The sequence below is a fragment of the Hordeum vulgare genome, chromosome 3H, assembly GCF_904849725.1.
Source record: "Hordeum vulgare subsp. vulgare chromosome 3H, MorexV3_pseudomolecules_assembly, whole genome shotgun sequence".
NCBI classification, from domain to species: domain Eukaryota; kingdom Viridiplantae; phylum Streptophyta; class Magnoliopsida; order Poales; family Poaceae; genus Hordeum; species Hordeum vulgare.
In genome coordinates this window covers 70,954,764-70,972,133 of record NC_058520.1, presented here as the reverse complement: position 1 = coordinate 70,972,133, position 17,370 = coordinate 70,954,764, and the positions used below count along the sequence as shown (strand labels likewise).

At 43.4% G+C, this 17,370-nt stretch overlaps 1 protein-coding gene across 3 annotated transcripts; it reads left to right on the top strand.

Moving 5' to 3' along the window:
- The first annotated feature begins 3,406 nt into the window (after positions 1–3,406).
- On the top strand, positions 3,407–17,063 carry LOC123443010 (transcriptional corepressor LEUNIG-like). Of its 3 annotated transcripts, none has more exons than XM_045119220.1 (19): positions 3,407–3,597; positions 3,695–3,768; positions 4,520–4,617; positions 4,913–5,022; positions 6,349–6,720; positions 8,511–8,599; positions 9,979–10,066; positions 10,164–10,239; positions 10,645–10,694; positions 10,810–11,112; positions 13,285–13,464; positions 13,580–13,831; positions 13,957–14,077; positions 14,365–14,474; positions 14,594–14,743; positions 15,237–15,392; positions 15,571–15,687; positions 15,988–16,191; positions 16,615–17,063. In XM_045119220.1, the coding sequence occupies exons 2-19, from the start codon at positions 3,737–3,739 to the stop codon at positions 16,753–16,755; spliced, it is 2,649 nt and encodes an 882-aa protein (XP_044975155.1). In that variant the 5' UTR covers positions 3,407–3,597; positions 3,695–3,736; the 3' UTR covers positions 16,756–17,063. The 3 variants fall into 3 exon arrangements, with proteins under 3 accessions (XP_044975155.1, XP_044975156.1, XP_044975154.1); XM_045119221.1 differs by having other exon boundaries at positions 3,455–3,597; positions 4,517–4,617; positions 10,861–11,112; XM_045119219.1 differs by having other exon boundaries at positions 3,455–3,597; positions 4,517–4,617.
- Positions 17,064–17,370: the final 307 nt, after the last annotated feature.

Here is a 17,370-nt window from a genome sequence, read left to right as displayed (position 1 = left end):
CTGCAACCTCACCACTTAACCATATCTCACCCATTAAGCTTTGCTAGTCTTGATACCTTTGGAAATGAGATTGCTGAGTCCCCTATGGCTCACAGATTACTACAACACCGGTTGCAGGTACAGGTAAAGGTTACTTGACGCGAGCGCGTTGATTGTTCATTTGGAGTTGCTTCTTCTTCTTCTTCTTCATCGATCTAGGATGGGTTCCAGGCCGGTAGCCTGGGATAGCAAGGATGGACGTCGTTCTTCTTTTGTCGTTTGTTTTCGTCCGTAGTCGGACCCTGCTCTTACTCTTGATGATTATGTAATGTACTGATGTGACTCTGATGTAGTTTGTGGCGAGTGTAAGCCAACTCTTTATATATCTCTTCTTTTCAGTACATGTACTTGTAACGATATCCATTCTTGCGACACGACGAGATGCGCTTCTATCCCTGACGAGGCCTCGTGCCAAATTAAGGATAGGGTCGCATCTTGGGCGTGACAGGGGGGGGACTGAGGAGTGATAAGCAACCGAGGGCACATAAATAGAAATCCCTAACAAAAAAATATAGGTATGTTTGAAATGTACCACTACTTGCCCAACCAATGCTCCCGCGGTGCGTTTAGCGCGTCGGAAGGGGTGTGTACGTGTATCCCACGCGTATCTCATGAGATATGTCTGATGTTTGTATTCGGTGGATCTACTTGATTTCGGTCTTTGTTCATCTAAGTTTGTGTGTCTATAGGTTGAATCTTTCCAATCTATGCTTCTCTTCATGCACAACGATCATGACTCTCGCGTGCTGGTCCAACGGGGCATTAGCATGATGACTTCCCGACTATCTACTACACCCTTCCTAAAGAAATATAAGAGCGTTTAGATCACTACTTTAATGATCTAAACACTCTTATATTTTTTTACAGAGGGAGTACAACAAATGTCCCCGTGCTTCGGTGAGGGAGGGGAGATGACTGCCTACTTTAATATATGGGAAATATTTTATTTTAGGTTAAATCATAGTTCTCAAGATTTTCTTTCCTATAGTCCAAATATCTGAAATATATTTCTCTCGTGATCTGACCTGTTTTAGTGGTTCCACATGAAAATCTGCAAAGACTTCCGTAGGCTAACCCAACCTACAAGGTTTTAACAATAAACGTCGTGACTGACTTGTCCATATCGCCGAATTCAAATATAAATGTTGGCGTGTTGGGTGTAGGTTAAAGAAGTGTTTCCTCTATTCCTCTTATTATCATAAGCATAACATATCCTTATGTCATATTGTCTCCATCCGAATTGTTTCTCCTCTTAGGTTTGATATGTTACCGACCTTTGGAAGTTTACATGTGTTTATACCTAGTAACACATTAGTTCCTTACCCGTTTATCACTAGTCAGAAATATCACTAGGTGCACTAGATGCACTTTCACGTGGTACTGTCGTTAATACTTGTTTCTCTATTCTTTGAGTGTCAGCAATATGGAGCTAGTTTGCAACTTTAGATTTGTAAATTGATACGGGGCAAACACTTAGATAACAAACTAATTTTCAGGCTAGGTATTGTCACACACTTTTAATGGAGTTATATTAAAAAAGGTTCAACTTTCAGAAAATAGTAAAAATGCTTCTACAAGCTTTTGGGTTTCAACAAGTTTGCCTCGATGAGACGACAACCTAGAGTTGGCAACGAGCTTTGCTTACACCGTGTCGTTTGTGGATGCAGGAGAAAGACGACTTCGACACTACAAAGATGTACTTTTAACTTTTTGTAAGGGTGTTTATGTAAGAACTTGCATTTCTTATATATGACCTTTGACCTTTTGCAAAATCCTCTAGAATTAATGCACATATACCTTTTTTGTCTCTATATAATACGTCTTACACGTCTCTCATGATGAGAAGATCTTCAGATTATTTTTAAACATAATATACATTGAATCCAAACAACTTTAATATAATTGCATGGGATATTGAAGATCTCCAAAGATTGCCCTATATTTATGCACCATATTAATTTGAGTTGGTCTTACAGAGGCAGGTCCTGGTCGTCGCTCGCGAGCCATTACATACATTTTAATTCATGGGATTTAAATACTTCTGAAATTATAATCACGTGTGATATCGAAGATCGTCCTTATATCTTTCTGTACACCATTGATTGAGCTACTCTTATTATGACCTATCATTGGACATTATTAGAATCCTTTGATTCGCAGGATTGAAGGTCTTAGAAAACTACATTTTTTCAAGATATCAAAGAATACCCTTATGCCCTGTTTGGTTGCGCAGAATTCGCCGCGGAATTGAATTGGCAATGGAATTCCAAATCAACGATTTCAATGGAATTCCAGTTTTGCTATTTGGATGCGCATGGTATTCGTCCCTAGAATCAAGGCTGAAATGGAATTCCAAATCCTGTTTGGATACATCATGTGGAATTCCAGTGCAGCGTCGGCGGGGTCAGAGCGCGGGGTGGCCGCGGGTCAGCGAGGGGGGAAGGGATGTGGACCCGCCATGCCGCAGCATCCATGGCTGCCGTCGGTCACCATCCCCCCGTCAATCCCCGATCTAGGGTTCGGCCCATGCGGGGAGGGGCCGGCCAGGGGTAGGGGCGAGATGGGCGAGGGAGGCGGCGAGGAGAAGGTGGGCGGGGAAGAGGAGGAAGGGCTGGAGATGGAGGCTCACCTGCTCGGGCCGCCGGCGAGGACTCCCGCCTCGTGTGTGCTCGCGAGGGAGGCGACGAGGAGAAGGTGGGCGGGGAAGAGGAGGAAGGGCTGGAGATGGAGGCTCACCTGCTCGGGCCGCCGGCGAGGACTCCCGCCTCGTCTGTGCTCGTGAGGGAGGCGGCGAGGAGAAGGTGGGCGGGGAAGAGGAGGAAGGGCTGGAGATGGAGAAGGTGGGCGGGGAAGAGGAGGAACACCTCCAGATTCCGCGAGATTCCGACCTCCAGAGCTCGGAAACGGTTCGCACGCGGGGCGGGTCTGCTCGGAATTGGGCCTGGGTTTCCAGATGCAAATTCCTAGTACAACCAAACAAAAGAATTAGGGGCCCAGTTCTAGATTCCTTAATTCCATGCTCAATTCTATGCAACCAAACAGGGCATTATTTTTTTGTACACCATCGATTTGAGCTACTTTTAGGGGGACCGTCCATCGTTCATGGCCTAAGGTCTCTTTTATTCATGGAATTCAAGGACCACAAAAATAATAAAAAAAGAACACATACAAACATAGTATCATGCCTTCAGAAAGTAAAGTAAATCAACACAAAATGGCATGAATCTCTACTTTGATCTCTAAACGAGTCATGTGATATGAATGGCCTTATCGCAATTACATCGGCGCACCAAGGGTGAAGGTATAAAGTGAGCAGGCAATGGGGTTTTTGGCCCAAAGCCCTCGCCCCTCCTCTCCTCTTCTCCCCTGTTCATCTCTTCCTTTTTATTCCGTTCCTCTGTTCCTGCACTTCCCCTCCCCTCCCCTCCCCTCTCCGCCCCCCGTATTAAATCACCGCGCACCTACCTTCTCTCCTCTCCAATTGATTTCTTTTTTTCAAAGAAGCAACTTGCGTTTCCGCTTTGCAAAGTGGCGTCGAGGTTGGATTCGGGGCGGAATGTGAGCGGTCAAATCTTTCTTTTCTCCTCGCCGCCTTGTGCTCTGTGCGCTCTTGTTCCTTTGGCAGTTCTTGAGGCGCTGTTACCCTGTCGTGCAGTGTGGCCGCGAGGAGGAGGAGGCGCGGGACGAGGCGGCAGCCATGGCGCAGGATTCTTGGGACGCAGACAAGATGTGAGTTTCGTTCCTCTCTCTGCCCCGCCTCCGGGTTTGTTCCAGCCAGCAGATTGCTTTTGGCAGGGAGACATGCTGCTACCCCCCCCCCCCCCTCTCATCTTCACGCGTTCTCTGTTGATGCGTTCGAGATGAGGGTTTCTGCGCGTTTCTTGAAATTTCTTCGTTTCTGTGTGCCTCCCTCACCGTTGTTTCTTGTGGTTTTTTGTTGCTGACAACGGCGCCTCTTTCTTCCCTTGTAGAATAAGATTATCCGCTGAGAAACAAATGCCCTGCATTATTCGTTCAAGAACAAATGCTTTATTAGGTCACCTTTGAGTTTCTTGATGAAATTTCTGTTTTCCCGTTCTGCACATTCCCCCTCTTCTTTTGCAAAAGTTGCCACCTTTTATCTTCTTTCCATGTTTTCTTTTTCTGCCCTTCTTTTTTCTTCCCGGTATAAGGTCTGTTTCTTGCGTGTCTGCCTTCGCCGTTGCCTCTTGGTTTCCAGAGAGTTTAGTGCATCTTTTACCACAGTGCTTAAATGCACATTTATCTCTATTTTTTCCTCCTCCGTTATTTTCTTGCTGTCACCTCCTGTTGCTTCCGGTGCCTGTAGCTTCCTTGTTTTTTTTTCTCTGTAGTAATTTGTGCTTAAAAGGAGATTTTCTTTAGGATCTTTCGTGCCTTCATCTAGTTATTATTAACCTTGACGATGTACTGATCTGTGGTATGAACCTAATGTTTGCCATGTGTATCGCTGGCGAAGCAGCTTGGATGTGTACATCCATGACTACCTGGTGAAGCGGAACTTGCAGAGCACTGCGAAGGCGTTCCAAGCCGAATCCAACCTGTCTCCAGATCCTGTTGGTGAGTGCTACAACGACATGTGTCATGATCAAATTACCTTGTTGCCAGGAAGGCTCCATTTTAGTTTCCGAGCTCTATCTTTCTGCATTAGGGCCAGATATTTTGATTCCTCTAGGTATCATTGTTAGGTAGACAGTGCCTTCGTTGTCAGGCAGGCAGTGCTTGTGCGACAGAGAGGCATGACTAGATGCAAATGTGCTAAACATTGTAACTGTGTTCGTCTGATCTCTCTGCTTTCTGAAGAATGAAACTTAATGTTACTGCACTGACACGCCTCACTTCAATTTTGCAATAGCAATTGACGCCCCAGGGGGTTTCCTCTTCGAATGGTGGTCGGTCTTCTGGGACATCTTCATTTCAAGGACCAACGACAAGCATTCCGATGTTGCTACTTCGTACATTGAGGTTCTTATATGGTGCACTGCTTCTGCACATGCATATTGATTTACTTGTGCTGTTGCGGTTAAATGATACGACTTTACTTGTGCACGGTTTCATTGCATTAGTCATACCCACCACCTGCTCACTAATAGGAGTATATTCTCATCATAAAGCATACTGAAATTTTCCATATGAATAGTGGAGACAAAATTCAAGAAACTTTCATATTACTGTTGAAAGAAGGAAAAAAACCTAACCCATCTATCTTGGTTAAATCTTTATGGTTCATTCATGTTTATTTCATTCTTTTTGCACAATTAACTAATTAAAAGATGACAGTGTTACTACACAACTATTGAATGACCTGTGACTTTGGCTAGACATCTTTGAGCATGGGTCTGTGAAAATTTCAATTGTTTTCCCCATATATATCAAGCTAGATACTGTTGGGCTGGTGGCTAATCTGTGATGCGTTTGTTTGAAGCTACTTTTTAATATTTCAAGTAAAATCTTAAGTTAATGCTCCATAGTCCATAACAAACACCAACCTATTTCGAGCCTGTTTGGTTCATGACTAAGGGGCTGTTTGGTTGCCGGCCTCACCTTGCCACGCCAAAGGTGCGGCATGCCACAGCTCCCTAGGCCGCCGTTTGGTTGCCTCCTAAGGTTAGGCTCGCCACAGACGCGCAATGTCTTTTGCAGTTGATTTCTCGCCACATTCTGTGGCGCTCGTTTTCAACGCCACACTCCGTGGCGCGCCGCAAGTGCGGCTAAACAAATGTGGCGCCACTAGTCTCCAACCAAACAGCCCCTAACTTTGCCACAACTAAGCTTAGGCAGAGTGTGGCTGCCACAAAAAGTGTGGCTAACAAAATGGCCACCACAAGTGTGGCAAGATCTATGACATGTGGACCATGTTGCTAGAAAAGTGTAGCAAGCCACAAGTGTGGCAATGAACCAAACACATGCCTAAGATGTTGTGGCAAGACTAAGGTTAGTCATGGCAACCTTAGGCTATAAACCAAACATGCCTTTCCATTCTTAGCCAAAAGGTAGTTAATTTTGTAGCCATGGTTCAGAGCCAATTATTTTTATGTTCATTCAGTGTATAAAAGTAGAAAACTATAAATTGTGTTAGGTTAGCACTTTATAGTAGCTAAGGTCGCATGAATCCATTAGGCTTGTTTGAGTAGTCAGTACCTGTATATTTGTAGCTACCACCTGCCTTCTGCTCTGGAACTACTTGCCACTGCTAGCTATAGTGTGATAATCTTGCATGATCATAGATATCTTTTCCCTGCTTGTTTGCATGATCTTGTTCCTGTATATGATTATAATTTTGTGTTCCAGACACAGTCGATTAAAGCTCGAGAGCAGCAGTCATCATCGCAGCAACAGCAGCAACATCCTCATTCCCAGCAGTCGCCACAGCAGATCCAAATGCAGCAACTCATGCTACAGAGGCAGCAGCCGGAGGAACAACAACAGGAGCAGCACCAACAACAGCAACAACATCCTCAGCAGCAGCAACGTCGCCAGCAGAAGCAACAGCAGCGTAATGAAAGCAGTTATTTGCCCACAAGTCCTCAGAATGGTTCAGTATCTGCTGATCCTCCAACACAACTAAATGCTGTAGCAACAAGTTCTTTGTCTGCAAAGGCGTATGAAGAGAGAATGAAGATTTCTGCGCAGAGGGACACCTTGGATGAGGCATCAGTAAAGGTAATTCCCTAGTGGTAGTATGTGTTAGGAAAGCAACTTATCTTTATTGAAGGCCCAAGGGGTATATATATATATTACACAAGATTTGAGGTGCAAGGAAAGTAAACATAGACTAATAGGACTCCTAGACCAATACTAGTACTTCCTAACCCCCCAAAATGCAAAGCGTATGCAATAGCATTGCATTTGAAGTGTAATACCAGAAACAAATGATAATCCAAATCCGCGTCTTGAGAGTGTGGTCGTAGCATGAAGAGTCTTCAAAACCTGTCGAGTAGCCAAAGGGGATAACGAAGAGATGGCACATCAGAGGAAGACACTGCACCACTTGAAGATACAACATAAGTATCAAGAGAAGATGGGTTGTCAAAGGAAGATGGCACATCAAGAGAATGAAGCATTGCTTAAAGAATCATGGCCCATGAAAATGGACGGCGAAAGAAGCTCGGCGGCAAGAGAATAGGCTTAGATCAACAATGCAAAGAGAATAAATCATTGTGTAGAAAATCATAGTCCACGACAACCGATGGCGAAAGAAGCTCGGCGGTTAAGGCGCGATGGGCGTAGATCGACAATGCAAAAGGAGTCCAGAAAAGGTATGCTGGACTCTCATGGCATGAGAAACAAAAAGGTATAGAAAACAACAAGGACAAGTAGGCCATAAAAGTTGTATAGAAAGGATCGGGACCGGAGAAAGACTGACGGACAAAGGTATGGTGGACTCGCATGACATGAGAAACAAAAAATGTCAACGGATTTGATGGACTCAGAGGAAAGGAAAGAAAATTAAAAGAACATGCTAGATGTGATAACAGTGGAAGAAAATTACGATGGAGAGGCCAAAACAGCAGTGTAGCAACAGGCCGAGTGCCCACGTACACAATAGGATCATCACGCGTACACACGATCAGACCCAATTGGAAACAGAAGCACCCACTCGCTGCAGTAGTCAGAGCAGCACGCTGAGTAGCACACGGACAGCAGCAAAACGCATGCAGCACATGCAGCTGGAGCAAGATGTCGGGCGATAGAGCCTGGTGAAGAGAGTCGGAGCCTCGGAGGTCGCATGTTGGTGGTCGGCACCAGTTGGGACACACACATCAACAGAGGAGCAGCAACGGCTGCAGCTGAGCATGCAGGGGAGCAACTGGCGGGAGGCACGAGCTGGACGGAGCTTTTATGGGAGAGCACAGCCACGGGCGATTAGAAGCTAGGGGCAGCGGCGGACGATGCCTCCTGGAAGACGGGTGGTTGACTTCCAGCGGGGAGACCTGCGGGCGGGCATGATCCAGCGGACGGCTGCTTGCGGAGGTCGGACCTGTAGATCGAGGCCTAGCAGAGAGATGACGTCCAGAAGGGACGGATCCTGCTGGATCGCGCGTTGGGGTGGCGGTAGTTGACCTGCTAATGGAGCCAACCAGATGGGAATGACCTGCTAATGGAGCCAACCAGATGGGAACGACATCCGAGTATGAGATCGACCTAGAACAGTTGATCGAGAGGGAGCCGGAAAAAAAATTGGATTGTAAGGACGAGTTGCAGCGTCCGGAGACCTAAACCTAGGCTCTAATACCATGTTAGGAAAGCAACTTATCTTTATTGAAGGCCCAAGGGGCATATATATATTGCACAAGATTTGAGGTGCAAGGAAAGTAAACATAGACTAATAGGACTCCTAGACCAATACTAATACTTCCTAACAATCTGTACTGTTGCTTAAATACCCCCTCAAATATTTTTGATATAAAATGATACATACATTAATATTTCCACCCTAACCTGCACTGCAGCAAAGGTTTAATGAAAACGTTGGGCAACTTCTGGAATCAAATCCGGCATCTTTGCTGAAGTCCGCAGCATTATCAGCTCAGGCTTCCGGGTACGAACTACAAACTCTTTAATAATGCCTGTCAGTATTGTATTTACTTGGGGGAGTTTTGTAACACAGACCACTCATGGCCCTGTGGCATCATCTATTTTAGTACAGTTGGTAAATATTAAAAAACAAAACAAAGTTCCAGATTTGTTGCTTTTTGTCTTGTCCCACCAATTAGAGTCTGAGCTGAATTCTCAATTCTATTTTTACTTGCTCATTTTGTACTTTTCTAGTTCCGTCGGGACTCCAGTTGTAGGTCCATAAATCATAATAACTTGTTCCTGCTGTAGTTTTGTTTGCATATTGTTTTTTCATGATGACTCGCTTGTCACAAGGGAGTGGTTTCAGAGGTATTGGCGCTACTTGGTTAAACATCCTTGATATCATGTTTTCGTGGTCGGCAACCAAAAAGAGTTTTAATATATTTTATAACTTCATCTTTCCCCCTTCTTTAGTTTAACACTATAGGAATCCACTCTTCTAATACTCCCTCCTTTTCGGTTTATAGGGCTCAAATCTGAAATCTCATCAACCAAGGTGAATTGTGAGGGGATGGCATTAGTTTTAACTAGCCAATGAAATATTTCTCACATATTCAATTTTCAAGGCAATAAATGTAGCATCCTCCTTCTCATTGGACTTGCATGGTGGATGTAGAAAAAGATACATGCATAGCCACTAATTTCCTTTCTCTAGTCTCTATGAATTAAATATGGCGTGGGACTCAAAGCACTTTAACTCAATTAGACTCAAAATGAGCCTAATATAATGGAAACCTGAAATTTTTGAGATGAGCCCTATAAACCGGAAAGCAGGAGTATATTTCAACATTTCTGATTACCTTGTAGCAAATTTAGATACTAATACTATGCATCCTAAGAATTCTTGAAGATGATAATTCAATGATTCAATCTATTCTTTCGATGGTGGTTTTGGGAGTTCAGTTTGAACATCTGAAATTCCGAATGCATAAATGCCCATTACAGCTTTTACACGCTCATCTCAAGATAGAAGGAAAATCTATTTGATTGATCCATTAGCATGTTGTCAGCTGTCCAGTATCCATTGAGACTATTGTTTTCCTGTAATGAATTATACAAAGTCATGGCATGCATTTACTAGGTACACAAGGACCAGTTGCAGCAAACATGTTAGTGAAAAGATCAATGTAAAGCATTTCTGTCTGCAGATTGTACGTGTGCTGTTATGACATTTCTGTCTTTAATTTTCAATTACAAGGACATTTCTGTTATGTGCATGTATGTTTGATATTATTGCTTTATTGCTGTTTATAAGGATGTTATTAGGGCGCAAATGTTCGGTTTATGTTTTTAGGTAGCCTGTGCATGTCTTAACTGGGTTGCTGTTCTTACAACTGTTAGGCAAATATTTCAAGGATCAGCTGGTGTAGTGTCAGGTACTTTGCAACAAGCTCAGGCCAGAAACCTACAGCTTCAGGGATCAACACAGGTAGTCTGTGCATATCTTAACTGGGTTGCTGTTTATTTTAGATATTGTGTTCACTTATCTGCCAGTATATATAAGTTGGTAAGTCTTACTGTACCAGGAAATCAAGGCAGACTCAAATGGCACTCTGAATCTTAGGGCTGCAGGAGCAGACGGATCATTACTTGGAATACCAGGTTTTTCCCATTGAACTCTAGTATAAATTGATGTTTCTGCTTTTATTCCTGTTTTTATGTGGTTTTCACATATATAAATCCATAGTATATCGAACCTCAAACGGATTTATCGTGACTCGAAAACCATGGGTATGCTGTAGGCCTATTCTCTATTCTCTAGAAGGGAGATTATGTTTATTAATGCAAACATGAAAATCTCTGTTATTTTAGGGTTGAGGAATAGTTAGGCTGCACAGCTCTCGTTACCACGCATATTCTTTTTGTTCATGTACCATCATGGTTGCTTTTGTGCCTGTCTGCCACAGTTCAAGACTCTGACTGCTTGTTAGATGTTCTAATGCCTGTGAATTTCTATGGTTCATTCACATACTGATTATTATTGTTCAATATTTTGCTGTCTGTCAGGCACTAATCCAGCAGGGCACAATATGACCTTGAAAGGGTGGCCTCTCACGGTTAGTTTTTTACTTCATTCAATCTCTGTCATCTAAATTGTAAATTCGCAGCAAGTACGACTTCTACGTATTTTATGTTCTTACGACGTATTTCAATTTGGTCACAACTGTTCAGGGTTTAGATCAGTTTCGATCTGGACTTCTCCAACAGAAATCTTTTATGCAGAGTCCCCAAGCGTTGCAACATCTTCAGTTTCTCACTCAACAGCAGCAACAGCAGCAACAGCTGCTGCTTCAAGCACAACAAAATATGACATCTTCATCTGGAGCGATGGATGCCCGAAGGCTTCGGGTGCTTTTGAGCAGTCGAAGGGATGGTCAGTCAAACACATTCACAGATATTATTCCTAGTGTGGGGCCTTCGCTGCAGAACATGTATTCACATGTGCAGCCAATGGAGACAGATATGCTGATGAAGGTAAGTTGGACGTACTATTTATGTTATGCATATATAACTGCCCATATTTTTACTGCGGCTTTATGCATGTAGTCTCACGTCTTGTTTCTTTTCTTTTGTCTCCCCATTGGTTCCTGCCACAATGCAACAACAACAACAACAACCAAGCCTTTCAATCCCAAACAAGTTGGGGTAGGCTAGAGTTGAAACCCATAAGATCTCGAAACCAAGTCATGGCTCTGGAATGTGGATAGCTAACTTCCACGCACCCCTGTCCATGGCTAAGTCTTTGTCGATATTCCAAACCTTCAGGTCTCTCTGAACGGACTCCTCCCATGTCAAGTTTGGTCTACCACGACCCCTCTTAACATTCTCAGCACGCTTTATCTGTCCGCTATGCACCGGCGCTTCCGATGGCCTCCGTTGAATATGTCCAAACCATCTGAGATGATGCTGGAGCAGCTTCTCTTCAATCGGTGCTACCCCAAGTCTAAATACTGAATTTTGGTCACTGATCAGTCATTCTTTTTAATGGCATAACTCATCGGACTTATTTAAACCTATCATAAGAAAAAATGCCATGCTGACAACTTGACATTCTGCAGTATCATTTAAAAATGGGGAATATATTAATATCCCGAAGATACCAATTACGCCCAGCCTAAGTGCATATTACATTCCTGAGCTTCGGGTTGAGTTTAAAGTTCACCCCTGAATTATGCTCAGTGGGCAGTCATCGACCTTTATTTAAATTTATCATAAGAAAACCATCCTTGGATAGTTTACCTCTCGCTTCTTGTTTGTGTGAATGACATGGCAACCTGGTTGAGCTCCTGCCCACTCTCCAGCTCCAGGCTGTTTTTGATGTCACTGGTCTTTCATTTACCAACCCAAGCCCCCCAAGTGGCAGATTCGAAGTCGACAAGGCCCGTCTCAGTGGGCCTCTGCTAGTCTACAAGCGCCACCTTGCCAAGCCCAGAGTCGGTGGGTTCAAACTGACCTCTGCCTCCCTAGTCAAGAGCAGACTCTTCAAGATTGGAAAATCTCCTGCCAAAACCTATTTCCAGCTTGATTCTAAAATATTGACTAGAGAAGTTTGTACTCAGCAACCAGCCCCAGAACTCTCCATCGAGATACAACAAAAGCTTGGCAATGATTGTTGCAGCGTGCCACCTGAGGAGGCTGCTGCCGTTAAGGTGACCAGTGAAGACGTTCACTAATCTCCAGCTCCTGGGGCCTCTTTGACCCCACATCTAAGCTTTGTTTGTTTCTGCATTTGATATGTAGGGTCATAATTTGCTATAATTAACTGTTGAACTGGTTTGCTTCCTTTATGTCGTTGCCGAACCTTGTCTATCATCTCAATGGACTTCTTACCTCCTTGCCGGGCACCCACCTTCATGACTGCCCAGTTCCCACTTTAGAGCCTAGTGTGCTACCTCCATCTTCTTTCAATCTACCTACTGTGCCCCACCTTCAGGACTGCCCACCTTAGAGCCTAGTGTGCTACCTCCCATCTTCTTTCAATCTACCTAGTGTGCACCTCCAGCTTCTTTCAATCTACCTAACCTACCATGGATACCACAACCAGAAATGGAATTTCCTGAGCTGCAACATTAGAGGTCTTGGCTCTGACATCGAAGGAAGATGCTGTTATGAAAAATAAATAGAGGAAAGCGGCTGCATGCTATTTGCATACACAAAGAAATACCGTTTTGATCTCTGACATTGCCACATGAAGGTAGAAAATGTCTCTAGCACCCTACATGTGCACAAAGATATAGTTCAACAATGAATTGCCTTCCTTTCGTAGCTTCAAAATCTCAATGTGCTTGGCCCCTGTCTTAGAATCACTTTAAACTTGTACAACTTAGTGCACCTCCATTCAAAATGAATACAAATTCAAGTCGCGAACAATAATCATCTTTGAGAGTAGAAGTGCGTGTCGATGGAGCTATTTACCATGAGTTCATCCTGACCTAAGGACACATCCTTATTGTTTTCAAGTATTAATGATATTCTTGACAGCTATCCAGTACCACTTACCATCATCTCTTTGCCAGTCTAGAAGTTTGCATGATCACATGATCATCTAGCTGTTACATTATGCTTGCTCAGATGTACCCTAGCGCCAACATTTATGATAATTTGTATCTTCATAGAAACCCTCACCACTTCCCCTCTTTGTAGTAGAAGATAGCTGCTTTGCAACAGCAACGGCAAAGTAGTAATCAGCAACAGCTCCTTCAACAATCATTACTGAGTCAGCTACCACAAAGCTCAAATCACTTCTCAGGCCATCATGAAAAAATGGTGCCTGGGAGTGTTTCTATGGATGGAGGCTTGTGCTATTCCTTCCGTGGAAATGAACAGGTTTTACTCTGTTCTGCATGAATTCAACTTTATCATCTTAACATCTTATCACATTTTTTTGAATCTTCAAGTTTCGATAAGATTGTAAACCCCAAACTCTGATATGGTTTTGCAGGTTCCCAAGAATCAAACTGGGCGAAAACGCAAACAACCCCTCTCATCATCTGGTCCAGCTAACAGCTCTGGTACGATGAATACTACTGGCCCCTGCCCCAGCTCAGCACCCTCAACTCCTTCCACAGATACAGATACTCCAGGAGACACCATATCAATGCCACCGATGCACCACAATGCTAGTATATCAAAGGCCTCAGTTGTTTTTGGTGCTGATGCCCCAGGCACTAGGGAATCACCAACAAACCAGATTGTGAGTTATTATTTACTAGTACTTTGGAAGTATTTGGGCGCACATTTACTATTATTAGCCCATCTCTGGTTGATCCTTTTGTGCCTTGTTCATTGGTTGATCCTTTTGTGCCTTGACTTCTGTAGGCTGACATGGATCGCTTGGTGGAGGATGACAGCTTGGGAGATAACGTGGACTCGTTCTTGTCACATAATGATGCTGCAGGTCCAAGTGATGGCCACAGTCGCTGTATGGCTTCTTCTAAAGGTGCGATTCTTTGGTCTAGCTGTTTAGTACCAAAGGCTTACACCAATTATTGGCACTGGTTCCCTGGGTGAGCAGTGTAGTACCCACAGGTACCAATCGGGTAAACTGAACTAGGTTGTGGTTAGCATGGAAACCGTGAGCTGTACAGACCCTGGTCCCTTTTTTAGTGAAAACCTAACAGGTGTTGAAGTAGTATGTTGGTTCATCGTGTTATATTTATATTGTTTACTTGAAACTTGTATCATAAGTTTGTTTCACATTTAACCTTTTGTATGTGTTTTACGCAGGATTCACCTTCCGGGAGATTTCTTCAGCTCGAGCAAGCACAAACAAGGTTGTATGCTGTCACTTCTCATCAGATGGAAAGCTACTTGCAACTGGCGGTCATGATAAGAAGGTAAACATGCATGTTCATACCAGATTGCTCAGTCAAAGGGGTATTGTATGTGAGTTCTGGAGACTTGCACCAAAATTGGTGTTGAAACTGAAATGTACAACTGTTATGTTGCAATGCAGGTGGTATTGTGGCATGCTGAAACTTTAAAACAAAAGGCAGTATTGGAGGAGCATTCTCTTCTGATAACTGATGTACGGTTCGGTCCAAGCATTCCACGTATTGCTACATCATCATTTGATAAAACCGTCAGGGTCTGGGACGTCGACAATGTAAGTAAGCCTGTGTGATTTGTCAACTGTCCAAATTTTGCTTACCATCTGTTTCCCTGTGATTCGCCTGTCTTACACTGCGCAACTCCGTCAAGCAATATCTTGTGATAATATCAAAGTGCTATTTTATATTTGTAACTCGGTGTTAATGCCATCTCAGTTCCTTTTATGCTGAAACTGGAAAGCATGGTTAATTAGGCTGTGAAACTTACAAAAGGAATTAGATTAAGGAATGTCTATGGCAAGGCTACATGTCATGGAAGGTCCACCACCCCCAAACATCAGTTCTTCGGTTTTTTCACATGGCACAAATTCTTCATCTAGGAAGTGGATCTTATTTGTTTTAGGGTGATCTGTATGATGATTCTAATTTGATTTGGATGCTTGGGAGATGTCTATCCTTGTTTTCTTAGGAGTTACAAATGCAGCAAAGTTGTATGTTTTACTATATTATCATGCCGTTAACATTTGACCTCTGCAATGTTTTTTCCAGCAAGATGATACAGTCCATACGTTTACCGGGCACTCAGCATCTGTTATGTCAGTGGATTTTCACCCAAACAAGGATGACCTCATTTGTTCTTGTGATGGGAATGGTGAGATTCGGCTCTGGAGTATTAGCAACGGAAGGGCTGTCCGAAATTTCAAGGTTACTAAACTTCGCTTACGGAGCATTCTGACGATCTCTAGTGGCTTTGTTTTGTTGTCCACACAATTTTTTTTCTAAAAGTAGTGAGATGTCACCAGCACAAGCAGCAGATGGTTTTAAATGATATCACTTGCAGATCATCTGTTTGTTGATTTATTTACTTGTAATGCCTGTGTAGGGAGGTTCAAGCCAGCTGAGATTTCAGCCTCGTCTTGGTGGATTTCTTGCAGCTGCTTCAGAGAATGTTGTGTCTATACTGGATGTGGAAACACAAGCTTGTGTGAGGATATTTGAGGTTTGTATTGGATAGCTCTAACCTCTATATTTCTACATCTCAACTGGATGCAGATAATCTGTTTATGTTTAGCTCACTAAGTGGTATCAGAGGATATAGTGTCCAACTAAATCTTGGTGTCTACTTCTTTGTTTAATTGTTTAGTCAACCTTTTGAGATTCACTTGCATTTATGACAAATTGCTCTTGCCTGAGTATTGCCTCAAGTAATGAGTTGGCTGCTGTAATAAGAATTTACTTCTCTAGTATTGAAAATTTGCCTCAAGAGAAACACTTCAACCCCATCTTGGTAATTTTGTAGGGTCACACAGGGCATGTTGATTCACTTTGTTGGAGCCCCACAGGTGACTATGTTGTCTCTACCAGTGAAGACACGGTAAAAGTATGGTCTGTGAATTCTGGGAATGAGAACTGCGTGCAAGAGCTCAACAGCACCGGGAGCAAGTTCCATTCATGCGCTTTCCACCCTAAGTATCCATCTTTGCTCATCATTGGTTGCTACCAGGTAAGTGTTTTAGTGCGTAACAGCATTTTGCCATCATGACACGTCTGAAAGTAAATTGCAAAGAAGTATAAATGTGGTTGCAAATGAAATTATCTCAACTACAATTTTAGCTTAGTGTCGAAAATTCTCATCTTATTAATACAAGCATGACGATGTGTATGTGGATGCACAAATATTACTCCGTGGCACAAAATTACCCTTAGAACTTGCTGCTGTGTCTTTGATCTTAATGTTTATAAGAATGGGCAGGATCATTAGATTTTCCTCCTAAGGTACTTCTTTTTATAACAATAGAAAGGATGACTGTATTTCCTGCTAAGATATTTTTTTAAGGACGATAAGAATAGACATGATCATTCATTTTTTTTCCTCCTAAAATATTCATGCTGTTCACTTACAAGTGTTTGGTGTCCAACGCTGCAGTCTCTGGAGCTGTGGGACATGGTGGAGAACAGGAGCATGACCGTGGCGGCGCACGACGGCCTCATCTCCGCCTTGGCCTCCTCAAGCTCCGGCCTGGTGGCCTCAGCGAGCCATGACAAGCACGTGAAGCTGTGGAAATGAACCGTCTCACCACCGCCCTCGCTCTGAACCATAACCGTGGTGGATGAGCAAACGGCTTTTGCGGCCGGTGCTGGAGAGACTCTAGATCGCATAATAGCCCCCTAGTTATGCAGAGCTGGTGCTGGAGAGACTCTAGATAGCATAATAGCCCCCTAGTTATGCAGCGTATGACGCTAGACTGAATATATATGGTTGTTGGAAGTACAAGCTTTTGCTTGCTAAACCCTGGGACCGTGTGAGGGTGGATTGATTGCCTTTTTGTATAGAACATCAGCAGCTAATATATATCTATCTGAGTTTGGGCACCATCTCTGATCTCTGAAATGGTTGTGGTCTGAAAGTGCCGTTGCTCTGAATGATGGATGCGGCTGTATATGGTTTCTCGTGAGTTTTCTATAGTTTGTGGTGGTGGATACGGCTGCAGTCTTGGATGCCAAGCCACCCTAGTGTGGATGCTTCAAGCCTAGGAGAAGGGAAAAGATCACCACAATTGTGAACCCTAAATAAAATACCCATCACCTTTGCTGTTCTTTTTTCTTCAAAAAAAGCACCTGGTTTCTTCTTGACGGTTTGCCAAAGACGTTGATTGCTTGATTAGAAGTCCGTGTGCAACAT